The 13,312-nt window shown below is 44.1% G+C and overlaps 1 protein-coding gene across 1 annotated transcript in view; it reads left to right on the forward strand.

Annotated features, from left to right (window-relative positions):
• JMJD4 (jumonji domain containing 4) overlaps positions 1-13,312 on the forward strand; it is a 391,572-nt gene that overhangs the window by 145,582 nt on the left and 232,678 nt on the right. The window contains exon 3 of the mRNA XM_069647083.1: positions 1,772-1,897. Coding sequence (XP_069503184.1) covers positions 1,772-1,897 — 126 coding nt within the window. The remainder of the gene's footprint in view (positions 1-1,771; positions 1,898-13,312) is intronic.

Here is a 13,312-nt window from a genome sequence, read left to right on the forward strand (position 1 = left end):
CCCCAGATGTATTGTGAATCCCCTAGCATCCTCAAGAGGGTCATCCAGATGGACTGGGGATTATCAGCATGGACAGTACATTATTACAGTATGTAGATGACTCATTAGCATACAGCGCAGCGCCACAGAAGGACACTGTAGAAAGGACACAATACAACTCCTGACAATAGTAGCAGACCAAGGATACAAGGTGGACAGAGACGAGTTACAATATTGCCAGAAAAAATGGTATGCATAGGTCTTATGATATATGCAACAGGAAGAAAGAGAAGCACAGACAGAGCCTCATCAATGAGAAAACACACCAAAGTACAACACAATGGGGGAGATACAGCAATGCATAGGAGAATGGAATAATTGCCACACAGGGGGGTTCCATTTTTTGACACGTGTTAGATACCTATTGCAGACACATAAGGAAACGTAGAAAATTAAGGATACAATTGTATGGACAGAGGAAATGGTAGAAAGCCTTGAAGATTTCAAAATGGCAGTCAGCAGTACACCTGAATTAGCAACACCAGTTTATAAAAAGCAATATCTCCTACCTTTACACACAAATGGCCAAATAATTACAGCAGAACTGACACAAAGATCATCACAGAAACATAAATGTCTGTTTATAGTGCCCTTCTAGTGCAAGAACACCTCATAAGTGAGCAAACAGTAGCATCAACAACATTTACAGTACAGAAATATGCCACTATTATCATGGAATGTCCACTCATTTTGTACATTAAGCATGAAGTATTTTCCAACCTCAAGAGAGACAAATCCACACTCACCGTAAATCCACACTCACCGTAAAGCCAATAGGACCTGACGACAAAGGTTATGATTGTGTAGTATATGGGGGAAAGCCAGACAAATTCAGCAGGATTGATGAAGACACCCTTGATACTGGAAAAGCACTATATGGAGGTGGGACATTGGGTATAGACAAGGAAAAGTGTACAAAGGCACATGGGCGCAGCAGTAGTGAAATATATGTGGCACCAGGAGAAAGGAGTTCAGATAACCATACAATAGAAATTGCCTCACATTATTCAGCACAAACAGCATAATTCATAGTACTCATTGAAGCAATTGAAATGCCAGCATATGAGAATTTTACCATATAAAGTGATTATGCATATATGAAATGTACAATACATTCAGGCTGGTCAAGATGAAAGAAACAGGGATATAGAAGAGCAGAGAACCAGTTATGTGGCCTTGTTCTTTCTCAAGGGTGAGGTTCTTCTCACACCTTTTGGGAAAAAGTGCAAAGCACATCAACCCTTTCACACTGTAGTACTGCAACACATACATCGTTTCTTGTTTTTAACACTACTTAAGTACATTTTAGCCTGATTGGTTTTGCGTTGTTTCACATTGCAGAATCACCAAGGTCTGTTGGCCTGTTCCATCGCTTGGTAACATTAGAGAACCTAATTTGTCTCTCCCCTGTTTTACCATCAATTGCACATTGTAATACAGCAGATCTTTCTTTCAAATGTTACAGTTCTGTGCACATACCTATGTTTTAGATGGCTTGTCATTGATGCCTCAGTGGCTTACTTTTCTATATTTTGAACAGGTTTGGCTAGCTCTTTAACGTGCATAAGTGTGTGATTTTGGTGCCTTGCTGAATTGTGATTGGCGCCATGGTCTTTATTCTGTGTCTGTTCTACAGATATTTTCTTAAGGAATACTTAAATAACATACTTAGAAAAGCATATATAAATAGCAGTATATAATACTTTTGTTTTCTGCTAACATGGCCACACAGAGAATTCCCGGAGCAGGACGATTACAAGACACCAGTCTTCTTCACCTCTGATTGGCTGAATGAGTATTGGGACGCCATCGCTGTGGACGATTATCGTTTTGTCTATATGGGACCTAAGGGCTCATGGTAAAATATGTATTTATTTCTTCGCTCCTTTATTGAAATGCGATCCCAGCAATTTGTGTATTTGCAGTGGGTACATCACCTCTGAGCTATGTGACGATGGTCAAACAATATAATTTCGATCACGTTTCAGAAAGTGACTGTATCTATGTATTGAGTCTGAATATGTCCAAAGTCTAAAATTATTGCCCATAACAGAAAACTATGTTCCTATCGAGAGCTAATGTTTTTCCATTGAAACATTGCAGAAAGTTTCTCTGTCTTAATGCAATCCACAATCATTCAATTACACTTCACTTTAATCACAGCTAGGATTCTCGCTCTTTGTATCACAACCGTAATCCTATTCGTTTTTTTATTTAAAGAGAAACATGCTACTTTTCTCTCAGAGTTTGCCATCTAATGTTAAGACCTTTGAAATGACCCTGATGCAAGAAAAGAAATCATAACATTATTTTTTCCAAGGGAAAGAATGTGCCCCTGCCCTGTCCTTCAACTAACAGCAACACATTGGAATATAACATATTACAAATCCCAGTATCGTATCGGATTTTTTTGTAGCTGAATTTATAAAACTTGTGCCAACTGCCCTATTGCTACAAGGTCATCCCTATGACTTCATGCCCTGTTCCCTTGCTCTCAGTCTTCTTTGATTCACACACACAATTCTGTCCACGTAATGCTGGTCGATGCCATCCTCAATCTTGAGCTGATTTGTTCTCAGCAGAAAATGCTTCTGGCTTGATCCTATGAGAGACCAAATCAGCAACGGGCAGGGAACACATTTCCAATGCACCACTAGATCCAAGAAAGATTGCAGGAATATAGATCTTAGCACATTTGTTCATGCAGGCAGGGCTAATACTTTCCTGTGTCTTAAATAGACTCGGAACTCAGAGACGTTTTTATGGGAGGGCAAAAGGGGCACTTGAGGGCCCCCACCTTGGAGGGGGGCCCCACAAGGCTGCCTGGTCTAAAGAAGTAAGATTCCTTTGTTCGCCAGACTTAAATAGCACACACCAGGATATTGTATTGCATGGTGCTGAGGCTCTAAACCTATTGCCTGCCTGTTTTGTCAAGTACATTCTGCCTCGATCAATTCATAATCTAATGCTTTCGGTGTTCACTGTGGTATATATAGTTTGTGTGTTCCTTGCGGCACAACTCCTATAGCATTCTTTCCTTCCTGTGGGAATTATGTTGATCACGTGCAAAAGCCAAATTTGAAATGCATACTGGTAAATTGAGTGCCACAGTGGTTCAGAAGTTAGCTCAGTGTGTTAAGCACTCATTGCAGTGATATGTGTTCCTATGCAAGATTAGACTAGCACATTTCTGCAAGGCTGGCTGAGCCTTTCCTATGTCTGAAGTTTATAAACCTGCCTGCATGTGTACTTGGTCTTGCAGCACAACCAGTGCGATTATACCTGCACTAGATAGGGGTTGCTATAAAAACGAACATGTCATCCTTATAGTGAAGCTCTAGAAATTAGTTTGTTCAGATGGGGTGTTGTAAAACCTAGGCAGTCACCTCCAACAATGAGCATAAACTATTACTCCAAGAGATGAATAAGTATCAGAATTTGGAACCAAAGCATTCATGCTTGTATCCTGGCTTTGCCACCAGCAGACAATACAGTGATCCTGATCAATCATCTTAGATCTAGTACATTATTGTACTGTCTTCTGTGAAGTTTGCCTTCTCGCATGCTGGCATCGTTTAGCCCATTACTTGATCTTTCTTCTTATGTAGGCCATTTGAGTGGAAGGGTGGTAGACAGAAGGGAGCAGACCAGATGGTGAAGGACTTGGGCAAGCATATTTTAAAGTCTGCTCGTTTGACACAAAAAACACTTTGCATTTTCGTAAAAGTCAAAGGCTTTTCTGCACGTTTATAAATGACAATTTGACAAGTCAGTGTTTTGGAAGTATGTAAAGCTTTAAAATACAAAAGACCGACCCAGATTAAATCTGTTAAATCAACTGATTGGTATTCTGGTACTTGTATACGTTGCTTGATGATTGAGAGAATGCAGCTAGAATCTTTCTGCGTTACACCCTTCTATAATATTTTGTCATGTTTGGTAATGTGATTTGTGTACTTTCCAAATCAGTTTTATAAAATGAGATTATTTTAGTTCATGGTAAGAACTGGTAATGAAAGTGTTCAAATGCAGAAATTGCAGAGTTGGCACACATCTCAGATACACCCCCCTTGACCAGTTTGTTTAGTTTAGGTTATTATTTATATAGCGCACCGCTAGACCCTGGGGCATCCAGGCGCTTGACATGATTACATAGTAGTGAAAAAGTGTTATTCTGATGTTACAGTCTTGGTAAGAATAGGTAAGCATTGCATGAGTATGTAGACATTACATACGGTGCGAACATTGTGAAATCAGTTTGCTGATAAAATACATATTGTAAAAAAACAGTTGCTGATAATATGCACATTGTAGCTCAAATATACATTGTGGCTCAGTTATTAAACAGTATACAGATAGCGACATGTTTGTGCGATTTGAGAATGAGCAGGATATACGGTATATACAAATGAATTGTCATAAGTCTGGGATTTAAGCTTCTTTGGCCAGGAAACAAGTTTTTGCGCTGTGTCTAAAGCGATGGAAAGAAGGTTCGACTCTCAGGTCGGTTGGTAGTGAGTTCCAGAGTTTTGCAGCAAGCACTGGGAAGCTTGTGCCGCCTGCTTTTTGGAGCTTATATCTAGGGATATTTAAGCAGTGGATTCGGGCTTATCTGGTTAGGCGGGATGGTGTATGGAGCGTGAGGTTGTCTGAGAGGTATCTGGGTGCTTGGTTGGATAAGCATTTGTGTGTAAGAGAGTGTTTTATATTCGATTCTCTGAGGTATAGAAAGCCAATGACAGTCGCGTCTGGTGGCAGAGATGTGCTCGTGTTTGGGAATGTTCATGGCTGCTCTTAGTGCGTTATTTTGTATAATTTGCAGCTTGTTGATGTTCTTTTGGCGGGTGCGCAGGTAAAGAGTATTGCAATAGTCAACTTTGGAGAGTACTAATGCTCTGGCTAGGGTGGTGCAGTTGGAGGTAGAGAGGTAGGGTCTGCTGGCATTGATAAGCTTGCATGTGTAAGCAGTTTAGGATGAGATAGTGTTGATCTGTCTTGTCAGTGTGAGGGAAGAGTCAAGGTATGTACCAAGGGTTTTTACGCTGTTGGAGACAGATATGTTGTTGCCGTCAATGGTGAATGTCTGATAAAGTTTGTCGAGTTTGTTAAGACTGGCTTGGGAGCCTAGGAGAAGGAGCTCAGTCTTGTCGTTAAGGCAGAGTCCGTGTTTGGCCATCCATTCTTGGATGATGAGTAAATATTGTTAAGTACTGTGTTGTCGGTGGAATAGTCGCCTGTTAGTGGGATGAGTATTTGCGTAATTCGTGTAGATGACACCCAGGTGGTCTAGTATGTCGAAGAGAGGTTTTGTGAATACATTGTATAGTGTGGGGGAAAAGCAGCAGCCCTGGGGGACTCCACAAGTAATGGGGGCTGGTGCGGCAGAGGCTGTGGGAGCAAAGACCCTCATCGATCTGTTATTCAGCAAGGATTGAATCCAGGCGTTGGCTTTGTCGGAGAAGTTAGCTGCTGAGGCTAGGTGATTACAAAGAATGTCATGATTTACCAAGTCAAAGGCGGCCGATAAGTCGAGGAGGAGAAGGAGGGCTAGTTTGCCATTGTCTTTGAGATTGTCTATAAGTGACTTGAGGTCGATCAAGGCTGTCTCTGTGCCGTGTATGGGGCGGCAGCCCGATTGTCTTAGCCCTAGCAGGTTGTTTTTCTCTAGGTGGTTCTGGATCTGCAAATAGGCTGCTCTGTCGAGGATCTTAAGGAGGAAGGGCACGGTGGTGATAGGGCTATAGTTCGTGGGGACACTGGGGTCTAGAGATGGTTTCTTAGGTAGCGGTAAAACCCAGGAGTCCTTTAGGTCATTGGGGACTATGCTGGATTCGAAGGATGAATTTATTAAGGAGGTGATGAAGGGTGCAAGGCGATTGTCCGCGTCTTTGATAACTGGGGCAGGGCAGATGTCACCTCTGCATTTCAAAGATTTTAAAGAGTTGATTATGTCTTCAACCTCTTTTGTAGTGATGGTGGAAAATTTGAATAGGTTGTTGTTATCCTATTGTGAGGTGTGGGTGTGAGAGATGGGATTGTCAGTGAAGGTGAGGCTTTCTTTCTTAGACTCGATTTTGGCTTGTAGAATAGCAATTTTGCCAAGGAGGGCCTCTTGTATTTTGGTACACCAGGCGATGTGTTTGGTACATGTGTCTGGTATAGGGGATGGAGACTCTAGGTCTCTCAGGATGTTGAAGAGCTCTTTGGTGTTGGATTTGGCATTGCAGATTCTCTCATTGTACATGTTTTTTTTTTGTTTGGATGATTGCTCACTTGTATTTGATGGAGGCTATTGAGTTGGCTGTTTTGTTGTTGGCGGATGGGGACTGCTTCCAAGTTGATTCGGCTTGTCTTTTATTTTTGCAGGAGAGTTTTTATTTCAGGAGTGAACCATGAGTTAAGGTGTGTGCGTCGTTTGGCTTTCCGCAATTTAAGTGATGCTACTGTGTTTATGGCCTTGAGAATGGTGGTGTTGTAGAGGTCTACTAATTCAGTTGGGTTGGTAATGGTGGGTGTAAAGTCAATGATGGGTGGAGCAGAGGGATGAGTTTTTCAACTGTGATGTTTTTGCTATTTCTTGTGAGAGTTGGAGGAGCGTTGGGTAGGGTTACAGGTGTTTGTTTGTCTTTGTTGATGGTGGTGGTCAGTCCAGGCACAAGGTGAGTTGGCGAGGATGGTGGTGTTGCAGTTAAGGTCTGCTATCCAGTCGAGGATACGGCCTTTGGTTTGGGTGGGTTGCGATAAGTGGTGAGTGAAACCTAATTCTGATATGGTATTGGTGACTCTGCTTGCTTTATCAACTTTTTTGTCGTTATACCCCAGGTTGAAGTCACGAAGGATAAGTGTCTGAGAGTTGGGTTTAGTGTTGTTGGACAGCAGGAGAGCAATCTCGTCGTTGAACGAGGATATGGGGCCTGGCGGTCTGTAGATGAGGTGGGTGGTAATTGTGCTTGTGTTGGATGCGGATAGTTTGATTGTGAGTAGTTCAGCAGATGGGAATGATTGATTTTGTATGAGTCTGATATTAAAGGAACTTCTAGCAATAATGGCTACACCGCCGCCTTTGATTGTCTGTCTGTGCGGTAGATGGTGTAGTCATTAGGTATAGCTAGCGCTAAGCTGGGGCCTGAAGCTGCGTGGAGCCAAGTTTCCGTAATGGTTAGAAGTCGAGTTTGTTGAGAGAGATGATGTCGGCTATATCTAGGGCATGGACGACTAATGATCTGGCATTGATAAGTGCGCCTTTGATAGTTTTCGTGGTAGATTGGTGTGTTTTTCTGTTGGGAGTTTAGGGGGAGGGGGCGTTAGGGAGGGGAGCGGATTGGTGTGGGGATGAAGTAGTGTGTGTAAAATGGGTGGATGGTTTGGGATTAGTTATGCTTTTGCTAGTGCGTGTGTTAGATGAAGTTGAGGTGGTGTGTGACCTGGATCTGAGACGGCCATGTCTCAATTTGCCTATGCTAGGATAGGTGTTCCTGATGGTATCAATGAGGGTGGACTGTGTTGGATGTGTTAGATGGGCATTTGTGTTAGATTGGAGTGTGGTGGGTGAGCTGTTCAGATGAGCGAAGGTATGGGATGGTGGAAGGTGACGCCTAGTGGCTAGTCTCCAGTTACGGGCATGGGTGGTGATGGGGTGAGTCGGTGATGAGACAGCACTGGCAATACGCAGAACAAGGCTTCTGGAGCCGAGTCTAGAGTTTCTGCAGCTAGTACTGCAAGGACGGTTTGGTGTAGGTTTGGAGGCAAAGTGGAGGATCCAAAGTGCTGGGTCGTTTATGTAAGGGTTAGGGCCAGCCATGGTAGGTAGGGCTGGTGGATAATAGGAGTGGAGCGTCTCGGTAGTGGGCCAGGAGAGTGCAGGTGCACTGGAGGTGCCTGGTGGCACAGCCAGGAGAAGATAAGACAGTAGTGCAAAGAGTCTAGCAAATAGAGAGATACTATGGGTGGGATGCAGTCTGAGGGACCAGGGCGGTGGGCAGGAGATGTTTGAGGCTGACAGCATTTGACACTAATCACCGTGGGCCAGATGCAGTGTCAAAGGTAAAGAGACTCGGGCTTCTAGCAGTATAACTAATGCTAATGCTTGTGTAATGCTGGGCACCTAATTTAATCTTGTATTGCCTAGCCTCTTGAAATTGCCAGTCCCTAAAACTTTCAAAATGGTCAGCCCTTCAGAGAGATTTTCTTTCCTAGGGTATGATCTTCAAAACAGCCTCACTCATGGTTTCACAGGCTATAGTGTTGCTTCCACTATAATAGTGAGCATTGATATATTCCACACCACAGGCACTTTATTCTTTTGATCTCTAATGGCAACACCATTTGAAAACCATCTCCCACTTATAATCTCAGTCTGTCTGCATACGGACACCTTCCTGGTAGCTTGTAATTGTCATCCACTATCCATGCTGTGGTATGTGAAGATTTCTCCTTCCTTCCAATTGGACTCCTCTATTTTTGCTTGAACACGTTTGCATTCTGTGAGGCAGCAAATGTGAGTTCTCTGTCTATTCTGGGTTACATGTACCTTTTACATAAAATCCTGCATTAATACTACAGGCCGCATACCTTCCAGGATTCTATTGATAAAAATTCTCCTCTATCTATGCTAGAACAGAAGTAACCTCTTCATAGACTGATAATGTTGGCCTTCAAATGGTACTTGTTTATCAGTCTGATTAGAGCAAGAATGAAGAGGGTAAGGGGATTTAAAGGGTGCAGACATTCTTATTTTTAATGCTGTGAGGCAGCATATCTACCTATGGATTGTGATTGGGGCTGGGGGGCGTGGGGCAGATATTCTTGATCACTTAATTCCTTTAGTTTGGTGGAGGGGGGCCCCAAAGATGTCCGTGCCCGTGGCCCCAAAAGTGCTTAAGATGGCCCTGTTGGAACTCCTAGATAGAATAGGAACTCACATTGCTAGTTACTATGTCAAAACTATCACAAAGATTTATGCTTGGTCATAGCTCGGTTTCAACAAAGCTATCTCCCTATCAATTTAAAGTGGAGCCTCTTAACTGGTCGATCATTTTGAGAATTACCCTACCACTAACAACTTAAGATAAAAACTTTGGAGGCCAGGCCCCTTTCAGAGCGAGCTAACAACAATGCTATCTGCTCCAGGGTTGCTTCAATAGACATCATATACATTGTGATAGTTGTGATAGTTTGGGAGCTGAAACAGCTTTAAAAACCTCTCTCATCCCCATCACCATATGGGATGCTCCCACTGGTTTGTCAGGCCGAGTCATTTTTCAGATTTATTTTAAGACGGCGTACCAAACAAAACGGGAGCATCCCCAGAAATGTGGGATATGAAACCAGTCGGGTTGGTTTTAGTACAGCGAGTAATCGTATAAGAACACCATCTAGAGAATAAATATGGCAGGAGACATCCAGTTCCCTGATGTAGGTGAGAAGGCCAAAAATGTTCTCTTGAAAAGGGGGTCAGGAATCCCTCTCAGCCAGGTTTGGGTGGCCTACAAGGGTTTATAACAGAGCCATTCCTACCCCTGAAGTGGCTGGTGGCAGCAGAGAGTACTGCAATTCCTGCCCTCCCACCTCCTTTGTGCCAATTTGTTTCTAAGTAGCGCCATGACACCAGCCTTGCCTCTGAATGCATAAGCTTGCCAATGTTCTATTTCTGTTTGATAGCCCCCCCCCCCCCGCGGCCCTGGAAAGAAAAGAATCCAGGGATCACCAAGGCGTGAGAAGAAAAGGTAGGAAAAACAGAAGCAGCTACCTGCACAAAGGAAGCTCCAATGTTGCAGCGACCCGATCACCACAGCAGAGCACTTAGTTGGAGAGCGAGACAGTGTCCAGAAGCACAGAGAAGCTGTGCAGCTACCCAAGTGGCTGCACTACAAACTGGACTAGCAGAGCTTAGCTGGTAGTCCCAGAATATAAGAAAAAAACACTTGACCACCATGAACCTGAGGGGAAGTTACTATAGGGGTCTCCACCAACACGACCACAGAAACGAAAGTTGAACTTGTTTTTCCATCACTGCCAGATTTCCCCACCCCACAAGCCCGCACAGAGAAAGTAGTGGGACTAAGACCCACTTTTAAGCATTGTTCCGCATATACACGCCCAGGGAGGGGAAGAAAGCAAGGGGATTGGTTAGGGACAGTTGACCAACCCTCATCTAGGGAGGGATATATAAGTAGCGGACAGGAAACTGGAAGTGTGGGTGCATCGGGGGAGGTCAGAGGAGGAGGGAGGTGACCAAGAGACTAGCAGGAGGAAGGAGGGATTTACGGATTGTGGAGAAGTTTTGGAGCAGCTGAGGCATTGTTTTAGGAGTGATGGTGGCTCTGTAGTGTGAGTGTGCCTGTCTGAGGTTTGTGTAGAGAAGACCATGCAAGGTGTGAATGTGGGAAGACGGGTACTGGGGCAAGAAGGGTGACTGAGAGGTAGTAGTCAGAGGAGGAGTGTTAGTAGGAGGAGGGGAGTAGTAATAACAGGGGAGTATTAGGGTGGGAGGAACAGTATCAGTGTGGGAGGAAGGAGGTGTAGTAGTAATGGTGGTGGTTGTAGGGCAGGAGGGGGAAACGGGAAATATTAAAGGTTTGGGGCAGGAGAGAGGAGGAGCGCAACATCAGAGGGACAAGAAGTTGGTGTTGAGGAGACTGGAGTAGGCAGAGTAGAAGGAAGAGGTTAAGTTTCATGTGATTGGAATCGGGTAAATCTTACAATTCCTAACTTTTCCATTAGAACACGAACATCTGGTGAGAGTAGGAAAGTTTAGAAGTCCCTGAAGGAGTTGGTGAGCCTGCATTAAAGGCAAACACCATTAGCATAAGGTATTGGTCAACATTCAGTAGAACTAACCAGGGGCAACGCATAGGGAGGAGGTGCATGGGAAGGCGAGCGAGAAAGGGACGGAAATAGGCCCCACAGAGAATTTAATAAAAACCCTTGAACCGTCCTGGACACTCAGTGTTTTCTGGACCATCTGTGACATATCCAAAACATTTGCAAGATCATGGGCACAAGAGCCCAGCCAAATGGCTAGTTAAAGCTTTCATGTAGAGCAAATAATCATCTTTCCAACTTTCAATTAGTCACAAGGTGGGTTAACGTTGCACAATTAAGAGTACTTAAAAGATGCAGTTGTAGCAAACATGATGCCTCTGTGGCAGATAAAAGTGATCACCACTACAGGAGCCACATCCATCAGTTTGGGTCCCACCAAAGTGGATGATCTGTACGCTCTGATGGTTTGGAAGGTTATGCCATTGTTTGCTAACAGTGGTTAAGGGGCAAGGAACAATGTTTTCCACAAGGGCCAAACTGTCACATTTCATATAGTGAAAGAGTGTATTGGTGGGACAGCTGCTGCTGTTCATAAGGATTGTCCAGAAATGGTTGCAGATGTCAAAACATTTACTTCTGTAAATTAAGGGTACTCACATATATGCAGATTGTCTGAGATATTTGTACATCCTGCATGTATGTGTTTGGATTCAGGCATGGGAAAACAAGGTCATGGTTGGAAGGTTTAGAATGAATCTTAACCTCTGGCATTGCTATGGGCAACCCTCCAGACCACTGTTTTCCGTCTGCCAAGCCATTACAAAAGGGAAAAGACCATATGGAAATCGGGCTTGGTGGCAGTGCCCGACTGATTAGCATATGGGTGGACCCCTTTTGCAATGGCACAGACGGGCTAAAAACGGTGGCGTGGATGGTTGCCCAGAGTGCAATGCCAATGGTTCAGATCAATTCGAAACCTTCCACCCATCACTTTTTTGGTTTTAGTTTCTCTATGTGAGAGAGCGTATGCCCAGACGTGGGTCCCTTGCTAGCTGCACCATAGTGAACCAAACTGCACCTCACTGAGGGGGCCCAACAAGGCTGAAACATGTCTGGGGTTGCTTGTGTTTCTGTGCAGAGGGGACCTGGGCTGGCAGTTCGGGCAGGGCTGCTACCATTGGTGGCAGTACCGGATAGATTTGCATATAGGTGGACCCCTTTTGCAATAGCACAGACAGGCTAAAAACAGTGGTGTGGATGGTTGCCCAGAGCAATGGCAGTGGTTCAGATTGATTTTAAACTTTCCACCCATCACTTTTTTGGTTTTGGTTTCTGGCATGGCCGCCTTTCACTGATCTTCATGAAGTCTGTGGAATCCATACTATTTAGTTGTGAAATATGAACAGTGTTATTTAAATTGATGTGAAACTACTCCTGCTCACTGTGTTGCTGTGAATTTTATTACTTGCATCAGTTAGCCTTTTGATTGTAGTGTGGCTACTGGAGTAGAATTTAAGAGCCCTAGGGGGTGGATGGTTGGGTGATCGGAGAGCCAAATTCCATTTTAACAGAAAAGATTTTACATAGTTTGCATTGCCAACTCTTGACTCTGCCGGGGTTCAATGTGGCCTTGCTTTCTGAGGAGACACAACAATGACTGACAAATTGATCTTTTGAGTGCCTCTGACAAGTGTTTCTAGGGAAGGTGAATGTTAGTGATAAGTACTGCAACATCCATATCTGTGGGCAAATGCCCCACACAGTTTTTTTTGTCTGCTTGTTAAATGTTAAAGGTATTTATATCGCACACCGTCACCAACAGAGTTGGTCTCCAGGCGCTCTGGCGGATCTGTAAAAGAAGAAGGCAGGCGGGGTTGGGTTAGTCGGGAGAAGAGGGAGTAGGAGAGTGAGAGAGGTGGTGTGCTGTTGGCGGCTTCAATTTGATATACACGGTGCGCTGAGCTTCGGTGTAAGTATTGGACTGGGTCGAGACCTTGTGTGCTGTTGGTGCTGTTTATGTGTTGTTGGTTTGTTGTTGGTGTGGTGAAGTGTGTGCGATTTGCTGGCCGAGAGTTGGTTGTGTGAATTTTCGGGTGAGTTAGGTATGCAGAGATTTGAAGGTAGGGTTAGTGAGGTGAGAATTCTGGTTATGGCATATCTTGTTCGATTTAATTTGTATTACTATGGGTGGGATTATTTGCTACTATCCTTTCTTGGCCGGCCGACTATTGTGGGTTTTAGCATGGAGTTCTCCCGGTTGTATTCTAATGAACTTTGTATAGTGTGATTGAGTGTGTCTATTCTCCTCCTTAGGTATCGGGGCAGGGGGTCGGGAGGCCCCTTTTCCCTTGCTCTCTATGTGAAATTGGTCTGCTGGAACTTCGGGTGTGCTACAGGGCCAGGATGTTATTGATGAATCGTCTAAGTGCTTCCGTCTTGATCTGCCTATGTATTCAGTCTTTAGTGTCCTCCTCTCATGGCTATCTCTCATTGTGTCGTTTGGTATGTT

This window comes from Ambystoma mexicanum, chromosome 2q (assembly GCF_040938575.1).
Source record: "Ambystoma mexicanum isolate Mex_15411 chromosome 2q, UKY_AmexF1_1, whole genome shotgun sequence".
Classification (NCBI taxonomy): domain Eukaryota; kingdom Metazoa; phylum Chordata; class Amphibia; order Caudata; family Ambystomatidae; genus Ambystoma; species Ambystoma mexicanum.